The following is a 22,033-nucleotide window of genomic DNA, read 5'->3' on the forward strand; positions in this document are numbered from 1 at the left end:
TCTTGTAGTATTTATACTTAGTATTAAGGTTTCCAGAAGCAAGAACTTAGAAAATGTCTACCAAATTTAGAATGACTTTTCTTATGATGTTTCTACATCTTTTGTTCTCAACAACCCTAATTCATTCAGATCAAAATATGGTGCCTCTCAAAACCTTCAAGGTTAGCTTCAAAACAATACAAAAATATTTGATATACTTAATCAGTTTAACATCATCATTTTTTATAGCATGCTGTATTTTATAAACTGAATTTAACTTCGTCTTTCTTCTTAATCGTTATGTGTTATTAGCAGATAAGTGAAAAGGTAATATATGATTGCATTGACATATATAAACAACCAGGACTTGATCATCCCTTGCTCAAAGATCATACAATCCAGGTAATTCATCCCATATGCACAATTTTTACTATGATATAAGTGATAATTGAGTTTAAATATATTATTTGTTTTTGGAAAAGATGAAACCATCGGTTTCAAGACTTGAATTAAAGAATCAAACTCTCAATAACAAAACATATAAGACGAAAATGAGATGTCCAGATGGAACTGTTCCTATATTGAAAACTTCAAAAGAATACATCAACAACACACAACTTTTCACTGAGAAATATTTCCATCCACTATCAGGTGATAGTCCTGGAACACATGTAAGCATTAAATATATTTTTAATTCCTTAGATCTAATAACTTTTTTACATTTTTAATTGAGATATTAATATATATGTTATTATGACTGTCTTTTGGTAGATTGCTGGAATTAGATCACGTGAAGATATATATCGTGGTGTAGAAGCTTGGTTTAGTTTACATAACCTAAAGGTCGAAAGAGATCAAGCCTCATATAGTCAAATATATATAGGCAGCGGATCGAATAACCAAGTCAATTTTATCCAAGCGGGTTGGATGGTAAAATTTATATTTAATTAATTGGTTTCTTGAAACCACTCATAAAAATTTAGTGAGTCTTAAATTATAATAAATATTTTTTTTTACAGATAAACCCAAGCCTAGTTGGCGACACAAAACATTGGTCATACGGATATTGGAAGGTGGATAGGCAATATATTAATTTTGGTATATAAATATATTATATATATCTCTTGAATTAAATAACTTGTATATGTAAAATATGGTTTTAATAGGGTAAAGATGGAAAAGAATGTTACAATACGGCATGTCCTGGGTTTGTTCAAATATCACGGGAGGTACCTATAGCACAACCCTTGGACCAACCATGGGAAGTTTTATTGCATTACTCTATCCATCAGGTATTTTTGAATTTTTTTATTATTTTTATGTTCTCTACTTTTTTTTAATAATGTTTGGATGAATTTTTTGTTTTGTTTTAAATCTGTGTTATCAGTTGAATTGTTTCTAGTTTGGTTTTCAATGAAGTGTCTAAACATCGAAGAGAAACATATAAAATCTGTAATATTTTAGGATTATTTTTTTAAAAGTTAAGATATGCTATAAAATGAACGGATGCAATATTTTACTTATCATGTCATTACCACTAAGCCATAGAAGATTTTACTCATAAATTAATTATCTGTGAATGATATTAGTGATCGATTTATATGACTAACCTCTTTTTCCAAAAAAAAATCATTAAAATGAATTTGATTAGCACATGTTTTCATAGTTGAAATTATCTAATTGTATATTTAAAACTTTTTTCTCTCTCATTCGGAAAGGATAAACAATCAGGAAACTGGTGGCTTACAAAATTGATACCAAAAGTACCTAACATTAATATCGGATATTGGCCAAAAGAGTTATTTAACCTTATGGATAATGGTGCAAATATGGTTAGAGTTGGAGGTGTAGTTCAAGCTTCTCGCAAGGGTTTAAGCCCTCCAATGGGTAATAGTTTATTTCCAAATAAAGATAGTAGGGAGTCAGCACATTTTACAAACATCAAAGTCATGGATATCAACTATGAACAACGTGGAATCGATTTTTTCTCTACACAGAAGTTGTTAGATAGTCCAAAATGTTATGGGTTAAGAACTGGTAATGTAAAACTACTTGATTTCTTTATCAATTATGGTGGTCCAGGAGGAAACTCTTGTGGAGTTTAACATCTTGGAAGTGTTATTTCTAGACTTGACATTTAATAAACTTGATATAAAGGAAAAAATGTAAACTTTTAAAAAAATTTCAAGTTCTTTCTTCTTTCTTAAATGTCTTTTTAACTTTATTTTACATTTGATTTCTAGCTATATTCGGTAAAAAATGAAGGGAAATTTCTACCAAAAAAGACATTAATTATATATATCATTGCAAAGAAAAAAAAATGAGTAGATGCTCCCAACATGAAAAATATTTTTAAATTATCATTTTTTTAACTCACATGTACCAAAAGAGCTCATTTATTTTTTTTTAAGTATTTCCACTCAATAGATTAGTTCAGCAATTATCTTCTGTGCACAATACTTCTCGAAGTTTATGTTAAGTACGTAAATTGAAACTTGAAAACGTTACATACGAGTGAAAAACATACATACGAGTTACCCTAAAAACCAAACTTGATAAAGTAATTTGCAAACATAAAATTGGGATACAATTGGAATATTTTATCATTAAAAAAATGGTTTAAGAGATTTTTTATGTGTATTGACCCATTTTGTAGCATACCCTAAAAACTATTAAGTTTTTATGTATATCCTAAATAATATTTTGGACATCCTCCTTGACCATATATTTTTTTGTCTTCTTGCATGCGTTGGAAAATCAATTATGATATCATTGTAAGAGTTTAATTATATGTTTTCTTTAATATATCTTACATTGTATTCATTTTTATATAGTTTTTGATTCTGTATTTTCTAATATTTTTTTTTTATAACTACTTATGTTTAGTAAAATACTAAAATTGTGATGGCTATAATAAAATTAATTTGTCGATGCATATCAAAAAGTATATATTCTGACCTCATAATAAAATAAATTAGGCTAAAAACTATTTTCATTCTTTACTCAAGATGTTTGATTATGTCTTACATATTCATTAATATTTAGTTTACTTTTCTAAGTCTGCATTGTTTTAACGAAATAAATTTTTATAATATAATTATGAAATCATTTTTTTAACTCTCTCTTACCTCCATGTTTTTTTAAACGGGCATTTTTTATTAACGGGCCCCTTAATGGCTTGATACACGAAACTACAAAGGAGAACAGAAGCCATGAGCCCAACCGGAACAGTAATCGTCACCGGAAAAAAGAATCGTGTCCTATTGACGCCGAGTTGCAGAGAGTCCGTTCATCATCTCCGGCAGATGCGAGAGCCACAACATTGTGGCAGATCGAAGTATCTAGTCAACGGGGATAAGGCATCTGACTCACGACCACTGTTTTTTCCCTTGACCAACCAACCCGCCACAAGTCTCCCGGTATGAACAACTCTCTGACGTCTTGGCATGTTGTTGGTAGCTCCCGTTCCTAGCAAGCTCTAGCTTCAGACATATCCTCTTCTTCCCAGATCTGACATTCTTCCAGTTCGCCGAATCAGAACTCTCCATTTCGGTCGGCGGAAGCAAGTCACGGCGACGAGAGGGACCGATGGCTCAATCGGAAACCCTAACACCTGAAATCCGCGACGGCCTTCAAGATCCAGGCGGATCTACCGTTAACCGCCAAAACGCTTTGACAACCCACCATCTCCTCCGCCGTGGATGATAAGCCGATTTGACAGATGAGCCACGAGAGCGACCACTGCTCCTAACCGGCGTCTTCAAACCGACCAGATCTGCAGCAACGCTCTCCTTCCATCATCCTGGCTTCACATCCACATCGAAGGAGGAGAGAGAAGGGAGGAGATCTGATTCACCTCTTCATCCCCACAGCAAATCGAGATAAGAACACAAGCCTTTAGACCATATCTGGGAGAGAAAAGAAGAAAACTTTGAGGAGAGAGAAGAGAGAGTTTTTGGGGAACAATTGTCCTTTTTTTTACACCCCCTCCATTTTTTTTTAGTATACTCATCATTATATTTTAATTCTTGTGATTCAACATATAATTATGGGTTTTGTGCAAATAACTTTCAAAGCTAAGTCTTCAATTTTTCAACTCTACCCTACATCTCCAGAAAATGCAAATCAATCATACTAAGGTGTTGATTAATTTTCTTGCTACCATCCACCTAACGATTGTTAGCGTTTGGTTGCAGTTGTTAGCGGTTAATATAACACCTGTGTCTGGAAAACCAGGTGGTAACGATCGACACCAAGGAAGGGTGTCGATCGATACTAATAATTTTTGGTTCGACGGTTTAATTTTTAAATCATCGGTTCGATTGAGGATCGGTTTAGGGGAAACCTAGGTTGACTAAAAGGATTAAGGGGCACCGCTTCTCTTTTTTTTTTCTTCATTTTTCGCTTTGTGAGTTTTGAGAGAAGAGAAGAGAGTGAGAATTGATCCTTTGAGTGAGTTTTTGGAGAGGTTGAAGCTTGTTCTTGGTGGTTCAAGGCTAGAGGAGGTTAGATATGTGGTGTGTGGTGTTAGGAGAGCTTGATTTTGTCCATGTCATCCCCTGTTTTTTTGCTGTTCCTTTTTGTTTAAGAGGTGAGTGCAGGACTAAGGCTTATCTAAGCAGTTTTTATGTATGTTTTGGTGTTTCCTTTGATTGATGATTGATTTCTTTACTTGTATGTTTGTTTTCTATGATTTGGTGACTTTGGACGAGCCTCAGGAAGTGTTATTTCGGCCGTGGAGTGCAAGGAAGGGGAGATCCCTCGATGAGAAGCGACTGGAGCGAAGTTAGGGCTTCGGTGTCGATCGACACCAGTGGCGAGTGTCGATCGACACTACTCGTCATATTGGGTTTTATATTGATCGTTCATGGATTGTTTGATACTTGTGTTGGTTAATGCTTGAATGTGTTTCATTAGACTAAGATATCCCCGAATCGAAAGTTATATTTATATATATTCCCGAGTATAATAGTTCTCATCCAATTACCCATAATCATCAGTTTACAGCTTACCAAATATTCATTAACCACCTAAATAAAATATTATACCAGATTTAAACCAATTACAACAGCAAACCAAATTAAAATCAATTACAACAGCAAACCGGATTTAAAACCAAACCAAATCAATTTCTCCTCTCTCAAATGATCTCTCTCTTTTTCTTTTTCTTTACACTTCTCATCTCTCGCCCTTTTGATTTGGGGACATCCAAGTCTAGAACTATTTTTCAGTTACATCTGAGACGGGATCAAAGTTCTAGCTCCATCTGATACAATGCGGTTATTTCGAAGGGGAAATAGGACGTCGAACCATATATATATATATTCAATTTATTTGAATGCTAAAATAGAAAAATATTTTTTTATGAGAGACAAGCTTGCAATACTTGGAGGGATCGTTTATATAATGCAACGAGTGTGTGATGGATATATCTAATAAGAAAAACAAAGTTCCTTGATCGCCATCGTAAATCATGCAGAAACACATCTAATACTTATGAAACCAATAGTAGTTTGTAGAGCCAAAAAAACAAAAGCTTCTCCATTCTCATGACAAAAAGAAAATGTTGTTTGCTTCTTTACTTTCTTATTAGGCTTAACCAAATCTGAGGCATGGCATGAACGCAGAAGGATTTGTTTCTCTTTTTCACTTAGCTTGAGGATGAGATGCAATAAAGTCAACGGCTAGATCGATGGAATGGATCTTGTCTGCTTCATTATCAGGGATCTCAAACCCAAATTCCTCCTCCAATGCCATCACAACTTCCACCGTGTCCAAGCTGTCTAACCCGAGGTCGCTTTGGAAATGGGCTTTTGGTGAAACCTGCAACGACAGTACGAACGAATTAGTAAATAGTTCAAACCTTGTTGCATGTCATAGCAGATTGGAGAGCACTAAAATTGGAGCCTCAGAACAACTGACTAGTTCAGATAGAGTCTCTAAGTTACTGTTTCGAGTTTAGCTGCTGACTGAGAGAGCTAAGAAGCACTAAATTAACACCCAAAAACACAAAGCCTACAGTAAAAGAATGCACAAATGCTCTCTCAACTAAACTTTTAAAACAACTTCAAGATACTACACATACAAGATTGAAAACTCAACTCCTCTTATACAAGATCCTGATGCTGGAGGACTTTTGAAAATCTCAACCTAATTAAAGATAACTGAGATAGAAGATAGAAGCTATCACTACTACCAGACCAGTCAAATGCAGTTTTTCATTAGCTAGAAACACTAGAACATGGCATGGAGATAAACAAAGTGTTCACAGAAGTATAAGAGAACAAGGAGCGCATGTAGAGATCAACACAAGCAAAAAAGAAGAAGTAGAAAAATCTTCCTAAATGTAAAAAAGGAAATAGGCAAATAGGCAAAAACATGCATTTGCTACTAAATGTAAAAAACGAAATCGACAAATCTCCGTAAGCCACAAAAGAAGAAGCAGAGATCAACACAAGCAAAACTATCCAAAATGTTGCAATGAAGATACTCAAAGAAATAAATTTATAATGCATCAATTACACAAGTATGAGCAAAAGTTCCCAAATTGTTGCAATGAAGACACTCAAAAAAATACATACACAATGCATCAATCACACAAGTATGAGTAAAAGTTCCCAAATTGTTACAATGAAGATACTCAACAAAATACATACACAATGTATCAATCACACAAGTATGACCAAAAGTTCCCAAATCGATGCAATGAAGATACTCAAAAAATTACATACACAGAGCAGTAATCACACAAGTAGGACCAAAAGTTCCCAAATTGATGCAATGGAGATACTCAATAGACACATACTCAATGAAACAATCACCCAAAAGAGTTAAAAGAAAGGCAAAAACTTTCTCCTTTGTTCTTGCAAGTAAAAGTAAAATACAGAATCCTGAGCTCTCTCTACACTTAAGTTAGTGAATACTATCGAATAATCTGTATATCAAAGCTTATATACATCAAATCGTATCGATAAGCTTTCATTTCTAAGGTCACACTGATCAAACTCAAACAAGTGAAAATCACCAGAATCACTACGAATCAAACCAATTCAATCTCAAAACACAATCGAAAACGAAAAGTTAGAAATGGGTTCAGATCGGAGGAGAATATACCTTAGAAGGATCGACTTTTTGGAAGTTTTTGACGACGGAGAGAACACGATCTGTGACCTCAGATTTGTCAAGGAAAGAGCCTCTTACTTCCTCGGAGAAACGGCGGAGAAGAACGGAGAAAGGGAGTACACATTCTCTAGGGTTTTGAATTGTTGGATAGACGTTGACTCTAAGGTATCGAAGCAAAGCACCTCTCGCCGCCATTGTTGTGTATTGCAAAGAGAGAGAAAATGAAGAAACAAACCCTAGAAAAAGCTTTCTCTATCTGTGAACGAAGGGAGAGAGAGATTTGCTTATTTTTAGATACGTTAACGACGTCGTTATATTTGTTTAGTGGGCTTTTCTTAAATTTTAGCCCATTAACTCAGTCATTATATAGGCCAAGCCCAATTTATACAACCTTTTCGTAAACAACACAGAGCAGGATACTCTAGCTAGTTGATTTGTTTTTTTATACCAGTTTGTGACATTTTTATCAAAAAGACCTGATTCAGATAAATGTATAGCTTCATTTATCAAAAAGACACTAGCATTTCGGGTTTAAGTTCGGATCGATTTTTTGGGTTGGTTCCTATTCTGGTTTTTGGTTCCGGTTTTTTTGCCCAAGTCTAGTATAAAACTCCCATCAAAGAGGTTTATGTAGGCAACAATCGGGAAAACTTATCTCGTTCTTTTTCGCTCCTATGTTTCCGATCTCCCTCGCGTTCTTTCGTCGTCTCGTTGCCAGCTAGAATGCTAGATCAACAGATTGGCTAGGTGAATTGTCATCATAAGCACTAACCCTTGGTTCAATTGTGTTCTTTGTAGTTTGTTATAAATTCTATATGGCTAAGTAAAAATGGGCTTTAGATCCATCAGATGTCCTATATTACAACAAACATTAGCAATGTCTAACAAACTTGTATCTATATGCAAATGTGAACTCAAAGACTTTATACTACTACATGTACCACACACAATCCTTAATCCTTGTCATTGAACCAATCAACCAAATAAGCTTTGTAATTGTGTAATGTAATGGTATCTTTCTTCACTACACTATTCTAAAACACTAAACTCAACTTTACTAAAAAAATATCTTTGGGATGTCACCAAAAGAATCAGATCCTTCAAAGCTGTTTTATTACCATTGGTATGGTTTTGTATCATTTTTGATTCCGATATTGTTGTGTGGTAATAAAGAATAGTAAAATAAAGTACCCACCACCTTATTCTCTCAATAAAACAAAACATTTCCTCTATACAAAAACACAATAAATGTTACAACCAAAATAATTGAAAAAAGTAGCTCAGACTCAAGAGTAGTAGTAGAGAAGAAGAAGCAGAAGAAGAAGTAGCATTTGCTACTTTACCCAAAATCCCTAACCACATAAACCCTCACAAGTCACAACCAAAGAGCAAACAAAAATGAGAGCTTTAGAAGAATCAAAGATCTCTCTTGTGTTGTTGCTTCTTCTCTTCTCAATCTTCATCAGTTCAAGTCACCAGGTGAGTTCTCTTCTTGAACCCTTCTTCCCAATTTCGACCTCTCTGCTTTAGATCTCTCATAAAGTTCTAAACTTTACCATCTGGGTATCTCTAAATTCGTCGAAAAATCAAACCTTTATTAACCTAAAGTTAAATTCAAAGTCTTAGCTTTTCTGGGTTTCTGATTAGAATTTTTCCCTGGTTAGGCAAATGAGGTGTCACAATCATCATCTGAAGGAGAGATGATGATGGTACCATTGATGGAAGAGAAGTTTATGGTAATGAATGAAACAAGAAGGAAGCTAGGGAGTTTTCAGATATGTTCAGTTTGTACTTGTTGTGGTGGTGCTAAAGGTCTTTGCTTGCCTTCACCTTGTTGTTATGCAATTAACTGTAACATCCCTAATAGACCTTTTGGTTATTGCTCTTTCACTCCTAAAACTTGCAATTGCTTTGGTTGCCATATCTGAGATCTCTTTGTAAGTTTCTAATTTTCTTCCTTCCTTCTCTGTTCTTTTGGTATCTTCTCTCATACCACTTCCTTGTGTTTTGATGATGTTTTGGTTTCTGATTTGTCAAATCCAGGGAAAGAGAGATGAAATCTGAATCTTGATTCATCAAGAAGTGTGAAAGAGAAAGAAGAAGAAGAAGATATGTGTTTCTTGGTTTGGTTCTTTTTGTGTCTATAATTTTTATTTTTCTAGTCTTCATTAAATTTTCATTACCTACTATCTCAACAACATCATCATCCTCATTAATTAAATTGTCTTATTGCATTGCTATTTTTCATAATTTTTTTTAGGGTTGTTTTTTTTTTTTATAGAGAATCTTGTTCACACTTCAACCAAGATTAGATTTGTCTTCTCTCTTCAATCAATTCTCTTATCTGTCTTTCTTTTATTTTTCTCATTCTCTTGTTTTAGTCCAATCTTATGTGGTTTTAAGAAAGTTAAGCTGGCAAATTTAATATGATGATGATGATGGTGTTGATGGTGATGATGGTGATGGTAGTGATAGTGAAGCTGTTAAAGGTTATTAAGTCTTTGTAATGAGTGATTTGTTCTGATCTTATCAAGATCTTTAAGTGCTTGTTTAAGTTTTTTATAATAGAGAGAACAAAAGAGTAAAAACAATTATTCATCTTTTAAGTGCAGATGTGTTTATTTTATTGACAGTGCAAAGAAGACACTGTTATTTATTATTTGTAAGAGATGTTTTAAATCAAATGTTTGTTCCTAAGTCTCTGTCTTTTGTTTAAGTATAATTATAATCTGCAAGATCTGTAAAATTTAATTACTAATTGTTTTGATTATTGTTAATTCACACATGGGATATCATAAAGTTGTCTTTGGTTGACCGCAGCTTCTCCGTGATTGATTGGCTTTTATTAAATTTGAACAATTTTGCATTTATATTTACTTCACAAGTCATGTTTAAGTTAACTCTAAATTGATGTCGTAAATATAAACAAACTCAAAAGTTTAAGATATTAATTATGTGAACAGTACACCAAGTCTATTGGTAATTAAACTGTCGGAGAACAGTATCTTTTCTTTTGTCACAATTAAGGAACACTGATTAACTCAAAACTCAAAAGTAACCTATACGCTTACACTGTCTGTGTCTGGTCAGTCTTTTTCAGATTGAGCTCTAACTTCAGATTGGTCGGAAACTCTTTGTCTATTTCTAATCTTACCAAATCAAGTTACCATATTATATACCACTAGTAGATGTAGATGAACACACGAGGTTGGATCGACTAGGCTCTCATCTTACATAAAAAGTTAATAAGAAACAAAATCAACTTGTTGTGGTATATAACCCTATAAGGTATCTTTTCTCAATTCGATTTTTGCGCTCCTACAGTCCATTGTAGATCAAAAGGCTTTTCTACGTCAAAGGATCGCCAAAGAAAAACAGCAATTGCATAAGCTATGTGATGAGAACCAAAATTTACAGATTCGAGAGTTTATGTTTGGTTGTCTCAAAGAAGAGATGGATGTGTATCTTCTTGATAAACAAGATTTGCGAGATTTGAGTTCTTTTATTGATAAGTATCTCAATGAGATCCTGACTAAGTATGGCGAGTCTTGTTCATCTTTACCTCTGATTGTTGCAGATGCAGCTACTCCAGTAGGATTTAATGGCCATATAAGTTTGATATATTGGATCTTCCTAATTATAGTTCAGTACAGTACAGAACTATAAATGTATTCGAAATCCAAAATATATATAACTTTAGTTTGATACAATAATCCTCGCATTGCGGAGGAGATGAACGAGAGTTCACAGCTTCACATTGTAATGAATGAGTAACAATTTTGACTGTTTTTTGAAGAAAAAAAACAAAAGATGATTGTAGTCTTAGCTTTGAGTATCATTACCAAAAGCTTCATAAGACCGATTCGAAGGAACGAAAGCAGAAGGCTGTTTTGTTACAGCAGTCAAGATTTCTCCATATCCCACAACTCCAACAAGGACATCATCTGAATCAGCCTCTGTAACCCAAACATGTGTGGCTCTGTGAGACAGCATTTGAGCCATTACAGCAGCTAACGAGCTCGATGTTTTGCAAGTTAACGGCGCACTTCTTCCCCTGTACATGCTCCTACCGATGCTTAATCTTGTCGGGCTTGTTGGATTAAAACCAATGCTCCTGCTACTGAATTTCTTGGCTTTTGTTGCTGTTCCGTTCTGTTCACCTCCCGGGAATGAAGTTTGGAGGAAGTCGCTGAACGATCTTGATGACATGTTGTCCTCAACTCCCATCACAAACTGTCCAGCATAGAGATTAGCTAGAGCCCAAGCTGCAGCTAGATAATCACATTTCCAGAGCTTTGAAGCTGATATTTCTCCTATTATCTTGAACTGTTGTTCGTTTTCAGTTTGTTCCAACACCGCAATCGCACTAGGGTCACACTGTGGTCTTCGGGTGGCTTCGATGGCTGGAAGAGAGGCTTCAATGAAGTTATAGTTCAGATTGATGATTCCAAGAGTAGAGATTGATGTGAGTGGCAAAGGAGCTAATGCTCCAAGGACACCTATAAGGAAGCGGATCACGTCTTCCCTTGAGAGACAGCAAAACTTGTCCCGGCTTGAAGTCATGGACTTAGTAGGCCTGTTGGAGTCAGCAGCGAGACCACTGCTACTGCTAGAGTTTTCATTGTTCTTCAGCCATTTCCCGTTGTAAAGAATGGAGAATCTCTTGCTCATACCTCTCCAAACAACGCTTTTTGGAACCAGAAGTCGTCTTACTCCTTGTTTCATCATCTCCAAAGCATCTATCAACCTTGCATTACATTTAATACAACCAAATCATCATCATAGAAAAAAAAACTTCTACTAACCAAGGAAGGTAACTCCATGAACAGAAACATCGAATTCACTGCAACAATTTGAATCATTTGATCAATAATTTTTGGACAAGAAAACATTTTAATGGACAAACCAAAAATTTTCTGGATGCTCAAGAAATGTGGCAGATCCTATTTGAACAAAGAGGCATATAATTACAACGAATGCCATCAACTCCATAGGAGACATTTGCCTTTGCACAAATTCTGAAGTCAAACTGTATCCTTCTCTTCTACTCTTATGCAATCCACAATCCAAACTAAATTATGAATAATCTAAGACAAAAATCCAGTTAAAACATGTCATGTCCTGTTTTTGTATTACTTAGAATGACATAACGTTTATATCATAGTCAACTACAAAGTTAGTTGCAGACATAAAAGAAGAGGTCTCAGCAAAGTAGAAGCTGAGGGAAACAAAACAAAACAGAAAGTCAAAAAAGAGATTGGTACACTTTAAACTATTCTCTTTTTAAGTATTTGAGTTTCCCCATATGTTTGCAACATTTTCCTCTACACACTGACCACAAGAAAACAAGGCACTAAAAACATTGCATACTTCATTTGACTAACCAAGGTTGACAAATTTGGAAACCCAAGGTAATATAGTAAGTACCTTACTATTTTATATAATCAAATCAATAAAATAACAAGAATAAAAAGATCAAGCACATGGCCTATATATCTATATTGCACATATACTCTCTTCTGATTAGATCCAATCATGTTCAGAGGAATAAATGAAATCACGGATCTAAGATTCAGTCAGTCAATTATCACTACACCAAATAAACCTTAAAACAAAAAACCAAAATCTTAATTAAGTTATGAAGGAAAGGCAAGAAACCAACTCAATTTTTATTTAACTGTCATCGATAAAGTTCAGTTCAAGTACCCTTTGCTCAAGCCTTACTTGGTGAAGCGATCAACTTTGAATTGAACTAAATCCTTAGAAACTAGACTCAAAACACTAGAATCTTATTGCCACCTTACTTTAAGCTATGACCCTTTTTACTAAAGTTAAGATCCTACATGTATGCAACTAAAACTCAAACCAAACTAGTCTCAGACACACCAAACAAAACTCAAACCAAGTAACAGTAACTCAAAGTCAGACCCTTTTTACTAAAGTTAAGATCCTACTTGTATGCAACTAAAATCAAACCAAACTAGTCTCAGACACACCAAACAGAATCAAACCAAGTAACAGTTACTCAAAGTCAGACCATTTTGACTAAAGTTAAGATCCTACATATATGCAACTAAAACTCAAACCAAACTAGTCTCAGATACACCAAACAGAATCATACCAAGTAAACAGTAATTCAAAGTCAGATCCTTTATAGCATAAATCGAGCTTAAGACAAAGAATAATGTGACATTAACTCAAAGTCAAGTCCTTTATAGTGTAACTTACTTTAAGCTTAAGCTTATGAACCCTTTTACTAAAGTTAAGATCCTACATGTCTGCAACTAAAACTCAAAGTCAGGTCCTTTATAACATAAATAGTGTGGCATAACCTCAAAGTCAAGTCCTTTATAGTGTACCTTACTTTAAGCTTATGACCCTTTTTACTAAAGTTAAGATCCTACATCTATGCAAGTAAAACTCAAACCAAACAAGTCTCAGACACACCAAAACAGAACTCAAATCAAGTAACAGTAACTCAAATTCAGATCCTTTATGACAATAACTCGAGCTTAAAGACAAAGAATAGTGTGACATTAACTCAAAGTCAAGTCCTTTAAAGTGTACCTTGTGCCAGGATCAACTTGTTTAAGAAGAGTATTGTCAGGAGAAACAACTTCAGAGACAGGAATCTTCATAGCTTTCTCTTCTTGCAAACACTCACTCTTAGCCAAAAACGCAACGATGTCTAAAGAATTCAAAATCCCAACGAATCTTTGTTGTCTCATCTCACTATTCTCAACAAAACCAGGAAGCGACGACGGCGACGATCTCTTCCTCCAAACCGGAATACCACACTCCGTCGACTCTCCAATAGCTCTGATGGCAGATTCCACCGTCTCTGTTTCGTAGAACTCAACCATCTCTGGCTTTCCTACTGTTAGATCTCCAACAACGTGATACAAGAACACTGACGCCATTAGAGATTAGCTAGATCTGTGAATTTGGAGTGAAGAGGGGAGCTTAGAGTTATAAAAGAGAGTGAAGGAAGACGAGAAGAAGGTGGAGGCCTGTGATTGGTGATCGGAGAAGGATCAAAAGGAGAAGAAGAGAATTCGCCATTGAAATCCCATGAATTGATCTAAAGAGACTTTGATCAGAGGTTTGTGGATAGAGATTGAGTTTGTATCCGTATAATTGTAATTTGTTTAAGTAAGAAGAAAAAAAAAAAAAACAGAACACGATGAAACATACTTATGTTTTGGACGTATCTCTTATGTACTTTTGGATCTTGATGTAATAATTTGATTTTTAAATTAAAAATAAAAAAATAAAAGGTTAAAAAATACTCAAAGTATGTAACAATTGTTTTGAGTTTGACTAGAAAAGAATGTAACTAATTTTAAGTAGAAAAAAAAAATTATTCTCCTATTGAGAAGACACATGTTAACATAATGAATGTTGTATTCTCAATTTTGGGTGATAGAAGTTATTAGGAATGGTCCAATAATGGTAAGAAAAAGTTCAAAAACTTTCTAAAGACCACACAAAGGTGAGCGAGCACATGTTCTTTCATTGAGACAGAGAAAGCCCTGAGGCTGAGATGGGCACATGTGTGTTCATTGTCATGTTCATTTATATATACACGAGAGACAATGAATATACTTTGTATATTTGATGTATACTTTGGATAGTGTAAAATTATTTCACTGCCAAATTTACCAACACATTACTAAATTGTTGACCAGCCTTTGTTCAACTTCTACCTATCAATAAATTTACCTTTAAAAGGAAGCAAACCAAAACAAAGAAGGATGCCCGCACAGCAGTGGTCTAGTGGTAAGAGAGAATTGGGGAAACGTTGGAAGTAACTAACCCAGGTTCGATCCACCCTAAAAACAAAAATCATTGTTGTGTGGGAAGTCTGTCAGTTGGGGCTTGGCCCAACTAGTTTACCTGATAGTTAGAAATGCAGGTAGTTAGAAATGCAGACGGCCTGACTATCCCTTGGCATTAGTCGGAAAGTATTCCAAACTCGGGATAGACAGTGTGGTGGTCTTTTGGGGAGAAGTCTACTTTGAAGCACTTCTGTGCGTTTTTACCGGGGCTGACCGGATCAGCCGATAGGGTTTATTAAAAAAAAAAAAAAAAAACAAAGAAGGACATCATTATCATATGATACTTAAACTTGTGACATGATATGAAATTTTGAACATGTTCAATTTCAACAAGTGTATAGGATATAAGGCTTAAACTTTATACTGCTTCCGACCATCAAAAGTTTCTTAGGGCTGATTCCAAATCTATAACCCGAATTTAATATGCGTCGGCGGTGGATGGAATGTCATAAATCATCATGAAGGTGTTGCCGTATTGGGATGCGACGTCTTTTGGTTACATGTTCATCAGTGAGGCTGAAGCTTAAATGCAATTCATATACAGTATGCTTGGAGTGTGATTGCCAACTTTTTTGATCAAGACGTTCCAAAGATTTAGGAAGACACTAGATTTATTAATTTGTGCAAATATATCGAATACTACTATGGTATCTAAATTTCATTTTATTTGCTTCCATTAAATCATTGTGAAACCTTCCTTTGACAATATTTTCTAACCAAGTTGTATTACTCTCCATCAAGGCTAAAACAATATATGTTTGTACGATAATATATACATCAAAAGTTATAAGTAAAGATACATGTAGAAAAATTTATCCATTAAGTTGAAGAAAAGTGTACAAAGAGGCTTTACATATTTCATCGAGCATATCAATCGTAGTATTGAAACCTAAACTACAAAACCCTAGATCAAGATGCTTGCAGAAGAAGTTAAAGTACAAAATATCTATCGGATCACCATGGTCGAATCGATTGAGTGATTTTCATAGGATTAACATGAGGATATGGTGGAAGCGGGGGAGTATCATCAGCTTCCATCATTTTAAACAAGTAACTGAGACGTGCCCTATCAGCTCTCTCAATCTCATCAAGTGTTCGGTGGTGGTGAACATGATCTTGACCTTGACCTTGACCTTGCTGAAGAGGGATGCGTATAGAAGAAGAAAGAGTAGACTGGTTGATGAAGAGGAAGAGGATCATGATGCTGATGACTCTGATTCTACAAGTGTTCACCATTGTTGAAGTGAAGGCTTTTAGGGTTTTCTTGGCTAATGGAATTGGAGAAAGCTTTTTGTAGATTTTGCTTGTATTGTGTGAGAGCATCTCTGTGTGGGTGTTCATATATATAGAGGTTAATAAGGAAAAACACAAGTTGGAATTGGAATAGGAAGAGGAATAAGAATAGTTTAGTATATCGTAAACTGATTGGATATATTATCAACAATTTGACATCACATGCAATCTCAAGGCGTATCTATAACAGTTCTCATGACATAATGAATATCTGTCTATTTAACTTATCCAAAATAAAATTTGAAATCAGTTATGCATATTCTTTTATAAATATTTTTTTTTAATAAACTAGGATATGGAAAAATTTGGAAAAAATCAAAATTTGTAATATTTTTTAGTCATAAAAAACTTATTTTTGGAAAAAAATAATTCAAATATTTGTACGGTTTTCCATAAATTAGTGTGGTCTAGATTTTTCAAATAAAAAATTAGAATCCAATACTCATTTTAAATCACACTTAAAATTTTAAAAGTATAATTTAGAACTGCTAGTAAAATAATCCCTATAACCATTTGAATTTTCGCGGCTGCGGTTTAATATACGTGACTACAACTTTATAACTTAAATAATTTATGGCGTTTTTTGATTAAATCGCTTTATAACCACGAATATTAAGGCGCAAGTACGAACATGAAAGTATAAGGATTTTTTTTACTAGTATATACGTGTTACTTTTGCATCGACTGTTTTATTATATGACATGTAAGTGCTAATTAATCAGAGGCTTAGCCTTCGTGGATAGAGATTCAGTTTGTGTCCGTGTAGTTGTAATTTGTAAAGAAAGAAGGAAAAAAAAACATAACACGATGAAACATATGTTTGGACGTATTTCTTATGTATGTACAGTACTTAGGATCTTGTTGTCACATTTGACTTTTTTTTTGAAGTTAGAAAATACTCAAAATAGGTAACAATTGTTTGAGTTTGAAAAGAAAAATGTAAATAATTTTAAGTGGAAAAAAATAAAATTTGAAAAGACACATGTTACATTATGAATGTTTGTAAAATCAATTTTGGGTGTTAGAAGTTATTAGGAATGGTCCAATAATTGCAACAAAAAAGTCAAAAACTTTCTAAAGACCACAAACGTTGAGCACATGTTCGTTCATTGAGACAGAGAAAGACCTGAGGCTGAGATGGGCACATGTGTTTTTGTCATGTTCATCTAATCTCTTTATACACAAGAGATACAATGATAATACTTTGTATTTTTGATGCATACCTTGGATACTGTAAATTTATTTCACTGCCAATTTATAACACATTACTAAATTGTTAAATTCTTGTTGTTGACTTCTATGTTCAACCATTACCTATAAATAGATTTACCTTTAAAAGAAAGTATTAGAGTTTTAAAGTGCCATATTGCTTGGGATAAAGATCTTTGGGCAATATATATATAGAATGTGGCATTCCTTTTCTCTTGAGCTAGTTTTTAGGATTAGTTAGACCACATTATTAATATGGTATCAGAGCCATGTTAAAGCCCAACAAGCAATTTCTCATAAAAATGGTTTTTCCACCTATGTGGCTCCATATAAGTGGCATGTCTTGTTGTGATATTTCCGAGATGTTGGGTTCGGACAGTTTCAGTGTTGGACCGTTTCCCACCCACATCTCTAGAGAGTCTATTAAAGTTCTAAAGTCCCACATTATTTGGATAAAGATCTTTGGGCAATATATATAGAATGTGGCAATCTTTCTCTCTTGAGCTATCTTTTGGGATTAGTTAGATCACATTACTAATAGGAAGCAAACAAAACAAAGAAGAACATCCTAATACAAATACAATGTGGTTTTGTGACATTGTAATACAAATACAAAATATGAAGTTTTGACCATGTTCCGACCATCAAAAGTTTTACTTCTTCCGACCATCAAAAGTTTCTTATGGCTAATTCTAAGTTTATAACCCGAAATTTAGGATGTGTCGGTGGAGGATGGCTTCATCATAATTCATCATGAAGTTCAATGATATTGGGATGTGACATTTTTGGCTACACAGCTCATTGGTGCCATGAAGCTGAAGCTTAACTTCTATTCATATGCTTCGAGGAGGATTGTCAAATTTTTTTTTATCAAGACGTTTCAAAGATTTAAGGAGGACACGACACTTACTAATTTGTGCAAAGATATTAAATAAAATTCCTCTCGCATCTAAATTTCAATTTATTTGTTTCCATTATATCAACGTAAAAAATAATTTGCTACAATATAAAGTAATTTGATAGAAAACGTTGTAGAACTTTGAAGTTGTTAAGGATTGGACAACACAGATTTTACTCTGTTTTATGTCTCTCTTCTCTTGTTAGACACTCAACGTATAATTTTTGATATAAACGAAAACAACACACTTTTATTAGATACATAAACTGTATTTATAGATTTGACACACTTTGACTAAGGGACACGTCTCTAAAAGACACTCCAATGTAAAGACACAAACACACACGTAACTGTTTTGTAGTTAACAATTTCTACTCGTGTCTCTTCGGTATGTGATACGAATAGATTATATATAATTATAAACCAGTTACTTAACTATATAATATATGACTCTCCTAAGATAATAAAATAAGGGAATGTTGCGTTGTAACACCGTTTATGTGTCTTATGTTTCATATTAACACCCTTTCGTGTATAGGCACCGTTTTTGCCTTACTTTTGCACTGTAGACACACAATTTGGACAATTATACCCTCCCAATTTAAACAGATCAAAACAAAATCCAAACCAAACTGGTTAGATATAATAAAATCTTAGTCGTCCGATGCTAATGAAAGGATTTAGATCGGGTGGCTAGAGATATATGTGTTTTTTTGTTAGGTTTAGTGCTACTTTTTTTTTAACAATTAAATTATTTGTATCTTGCCCAAAAAAAAAAAATCCTTTGCATCTTCAGTTCACGATTATCATCAGATTTCCATGAGAGTGATCCATAATCTTTAACAGTGACGAACTTGACCACTGTCAAGCTTAAGCTCACAAACCCCATCCACTCTCAGCCCAATTAACCTTCGTTCCAGACCCATCTTTCTTCTTTCTTGTTCCTCTTTGGGTCAAATCAAAATTCAAATTTTGAAAAACTTAAACATCCAAATTCGATTAATTAAATTGAAGAAGAAGAAGTGATACATGGTGGAAGAAGAAGCAGCAGTGCAAGTGAGTTGAGAAGATGAGTTTCTGAGTCGGTGAGATTGGTGGTGGAGGTGAACTCTGCGAGTGAAGGTATCGAGTTTTGGAAGTGATGATTTCATAAGAAATGTTTTCAAGTTTTTGTTGTGGATTTGATACTGTGAATGTGATGCGATGTGGTGGATGCAATATGGTGGATACGATGTGATATGGTGGTTTGATGGTTACGATGTGGTGGATATGATGTAGTTGTGTGAAAGTTATCGATAAAGATCATGGATGTGCTTGGATGGCCAGCAGGTAGAAATGATTGTGTGGTAGTTTTCAATGTAAGGTTTTCATGTGTTCATGTACAAACAAGAACTACTCTAAAACAACAATGAAAAGAAGAATACGTTAACAAAGGAAATGTACAACTCAACAACAATACGTTAACAAACAAGATTTACTCTAAAACAACAATAATTAAAGTTTTTTGCAGGAAGATATGTCCACAAAGATGAAGTCCACAAAGCTGAAATCCACAAATTGTTGTCCATAAAAGATGAAGTCCACAAAGCTGAAATCCTCAAATTGTTGTCCATAAAAGTTAATGATCTATGCAAATTTTTCGGGTAAATTTGCAGTAGGAGATAAAATTGATTTTGTACGTTTCCATATACAACTTTAAAGAGGTACAAAAGCCTCAAATCTCAAGATTATTCTAAGCTAAACACCAAAGTAAGTAATTCTGTGTAAAACATGAAATTCTCACAACCAAAACGCTTAAGTAAGTAGTTATTTTGTTAAGTAACTTTGTAAAACATTGTATGATTGTGATGGAATTTAAAGTGTGTGTCCACATGGATATGTATACTTGGACATGAAAAAGTATACACATCTATTAATCTTTGATCAAGAAGTCTATGATTTCATATTTTAGTACGACGGATGAATTTTGTTTACCGACCATCCAACAATAACACATGATTAAAATTAACTTGAGATCAAAATCCAGAAACTAAACAAACCAAATTCAAAATCAAAATTCATCTATAAACAACACAAAAAACATTACAACCCAAAAAAAACTACAGATCTATTAGCAAACAGCTACACCAAATCATTCTTCTTTGTTGGAATCGCTAAAAGCGTCCACGCCGGCACCACCACAATCACAAAGCAAATTAAGATTTGAAGTGTCTCTATCACTGATCTCATGGATCCGACCCGTATAAAACCGATCCATGAGAAAGTTCTAACGGAGGAAAGTTCCATTATACTCCTCAAAACTTTTGCCGGAAAGGGCTTATGGGATGAAGCGGAGAGATGATGGGGCGGCGTCAACGGATTATTCGAAGTTGTGGAAATGGAGCATCGAAGCAAAATTGGACAAGACGGGACTCGTTTCAGAGAGATAAGTTTGTGTCTTTCGGTGAGTTTGGTGAATTTAGGAGATGGAAGAAGAGTGAGAGCAAAGGATTGGGTTTAGAGTTGTAGTTTTGGTTTCTGTGCCTCTAATAGATTGAGGAAGAGAGAAAGAGAGAGAGAGACTTTATTTGGAATAATATTTTTATTGATAAATTAAAAGATGAAAAAATCAAAGGCGTGGATGATTTATTTGGGAGAAATAAATCACTAGTTGGATAAGAAGATTTAGTTGACAGATGTTTAGTTTAAGGGTATAACAGAGAAAACAGAAAGAGAAAAGGTGTGAGTAGCAGAAAAGGTGTTAGGTTGCAATAAGAAACTGGAAACGGTGCTAGAGAGCAATTATTTCATAAAATAACATGAAGACTTGATCACTTCCAACAAACGTTCCTATAACATATCAAGTTGTATTAAACCAAAAAAAAAAAAACAAATCAAGTTGTATTACATACTCTCCATGTATCAAGGCTAACACCATATATGTTTGTTTGTACCATGATATATATTCAAAGTTATTAATAAAGATATATTAAGAAAATATATCCATTAAATCGAAAAAAGTGGACAAAGTCATTATACAAAAATTCGGATTTACATATTTCATTGAGTATATCGAGACCTAAAATACAAAACCCTAGATCAAGATGCTTGCAGAAGAAGTTAAAGTACAAACTATCTATCGAATCACCATGGTCGAATCGATTGAGTGATTTTCATAGGATTAACATGAGGATATGGTGGAAGTGGAGGAGTATCATCATCTTCCATCATTTTAAACAAGTAACTGAGACGTGCCCTATCAGCTCTCTCAATCTCATCAAGTGTTCGGTGGTGGTGAACATGATCTTGACCTTGACCTTGACCTTGTTGAAGAGGGATGCGTATAGAAGAAGAAAGAGTAGACTGGTTGATGAAGAGAAGGAGGATCATGATGCTGATGAAGCTGATTCTGCAAGTGTTCACCATTGTTGAAGTGAAGGCTGTTAGGGTTTTCTTGGCTATGGAATTGGAGAAAGCTTTTGTAGATTTTGTTTGTAATGTGTGAGAACATCTCTGTGTGAGTGTTTCATATATATAATTATATATAGAGGTTAATAAGGAAAAACACAAATTGGAACTGGAATAGGAAGAAGAATAATAATAGTTAGTTATTAAGTGCAATCTCAAGGCGTATCTAACAGTTCTTACATAATGATTACTGTTGTGCATATTTTTTTTTTTAAAAATAAACATTAGGATAAGTAAGACTTAAATA

General features: G+C 34.2%; 5 protein-coding genes across 5 annotated transcripts; 2 read left to right on the forward strand and 3 right to left on the reverse strand.

Annotated features, from left to right (window-relative positions):
• The first annotated feature begins 53 nt into the window (after positions 1 to 53).
• On the forward strand, positions 54 to 2,084 carry LOC17894630. The gene is made up of 7 exons (XM_006300303.1): positions 54 to 161; positions 295 to 381; positions 462 to 650; positions 751 to 909; positions 999 to 1,052; positions 1,146 to 1,271; positions 1,698 to 2,084. Exons 1-7 carry the CDS (start codon positions 54 to 56, stop codon positions 2,082 to 2,084), a joined length of 1,110 nt encoding a protein of 369 aa, XP_006300365.1.
• A 3,281-nt stretch (positions 2,085 to 5,365) lies between these two features.
• On the reverse strand, positions 5,366 to 7,359 carry LOC17895446 (acyl carrier protein 2, mitochondrial). The gene is made up of 2 exons (XM_006302932.2): positions 7,093 to 7,359; positions 5,366 to 5,802 (listed from the first exon to the last, which is right to left on the reverse strand). Exons 1-2 carry the CDS (start codon positions 7,294 to 7,296, stop codon positions 5,626 to 5,628), a joined length of 381 nt encoding a protein of 126 aa, XP_006302994.1. The 5' UTR covers positions 7,297 to 7,359; the 3' UTR covers positions 5,366 to 5,625.
• Positions 7,360 to 8,328: 969 nt separating this feature from the next.
• On the forward strand, positions 8,329 to 9,699 carry LOC17894258. Its single transcript, XM_006302956.2, has 3 exons — positions 8,329 to 8,580; positions 8,766 to 9,038; positions 9,145 to 9,699. The coding sequence occupies exons 1-2, from the start codon at positions 8,500 to 8,502 to the stop codon at positions 9,027 to 9,029; spliced, it is 345 nt and encodes a 114-aa protein (XP_006303018.1). The 5' UTR covers positions 8,329 to 8,499; the 3' UTR covers positions 9,030 to 9,038; positions 9,145 to 9,699.
• Positions 9,700 to 10,754: 1,055 nt separating this feature from the next.
• LOC17894755 (CBS domain-containing protein CBSX6) lies at positions 10,755 to 14,270 on the reverse strand. The gene is made up of 2 exons (XM_006302236.2): positions 13,669 to 14,270; positions 10,755 to 11,848 (listed from the first exon to the last, which is right to left on the reverse strand). The coding sequence occupies exons 1-2, from the start codon at positions 14,019 to 14,021 to the stop codon at positions 10,924 to 10,926; spliced, it is 1,278 nt and encodes a 425-aa protein (XP_006302298.1). The 5' UTR covers positions 14,022 to 14,270; the 3' UTR covers positions 10,755 to 10,923.
• Positions 14,271 to 21,149: 6,879 nt separating this feature from the next.
• LOC17896196 lies at positions 21,150 to 21,744 on the reverse strand. The gene is made up of 2 exons (XM_006300899.2): positions 21,467 to 21,744; positions 21,150 to 21,168 (listed from the first exon to the last, which is right to left on the reverse strand). Exons 1-2 carry the CDS (start codon positions 21,742 to 21,744, stop codon positions 21,150 to 21,152), a joined length of 297 nt encoding a protein of 98 aa, XP_006300961.2.
• Positions 21,745 to 22,033: the final 289 nt, after the last annotated feature.

This window comes from Capsella rubella, unplaced genomic scaffold (genome assembly GCF_000375325.1).
Source record: "Capsella rubella cultivar Monte Gargano unplaced genomic scaffold, Caprub1_0 scaffold_2, whole genome shotgun sequence".
Lineage (NCBI taxonomy): Eukaryota > Viridiplantae > Streptophyta > Magnoliopsida > Brassicales > Brassicaceae > Capsella > Capsella rubella.

What these genes read in the sequence shown, in the direction of transcription:
- LOC17894258 (XM_006302956.2), top strand. Translation starts at nt 8,500, where the DNA reads ATGAGAGCTTTAGAAGAATCAAAGATCTCTCTTGTGTTGTTGCTTCTT. An exon ending in TCATCAGTTCAAGTCACCAG is followed by an intron (nt 8,581 to 8,765) that starts GTGAGTTCTCTT and finishes TTCCCTGGTTAG; the next exon opens with GCAAATGAGGTGTCACAATC.
- LOC17895446 (XM_006302932.2), bottom strand. Translation starts at nt 7,296, where the DNA reads ATGGCGGCGAGAGGTGCTTTGCTTCGATACCTTAGAGTCAACGTCTAT. An exon ending in AAAAAGTCGATCCTTCTAAG is followed by an intron (nt 5,803 to 7,092) that starts GTATATTCTCCT and finishes CTGTCGTTGCAG; the next exon opens with GTTTCACCAAAAGCCCATTT.
- LOC17894755 (XM_006302236.2), bottom strand. Translation starts at nt 14,021, where the DNA reads ATGGCGTCAGTGTTCTTGTATCACGTTGTTGGAGATCTAACAGTAGGA. An exon ending in CAAGTTGATCCTGGCACAAG is followed by an intron (nt 11,849 to 13,668) that starts GTACACTTTAAA and finishes ATGTAATGCAAG; the next exon opens with GTTGATAGATGCTTTGGAGA.
- LOC17894630 (XM_006300303.1), top strand. Translation starts at nt 54, where the DNA reads ATGTCTACCAAATTTAGAATGACTTTTCTTATGATGTTTCTACATCTT. An exon ending in TTATCCAAGCGGGTTGGATG is followed by an intron (nt 910 to 998) that starts GTAAAATTTATA and finishes TTTTTTTTACAG; the next exon opens with ATAAACCCAAGCCTAGTTGG. An exon ending in GGTCATACGGATATTGGAAG is followed by an intron (nt 1,053 to 1,145) that starts GTGGATAGGCAA and finishes TGGTTTTAATAG; the next exon opens with GGTAAAGATGGAAAAGAATG.
- LOC17896196 (XM_006300899.2), bottom strand. Translation starts at nt 21,744, where the DNA reads ATGGTGAACACTTGCAGAATCAGCTTCATCAGCATCATGATCCTCCTT.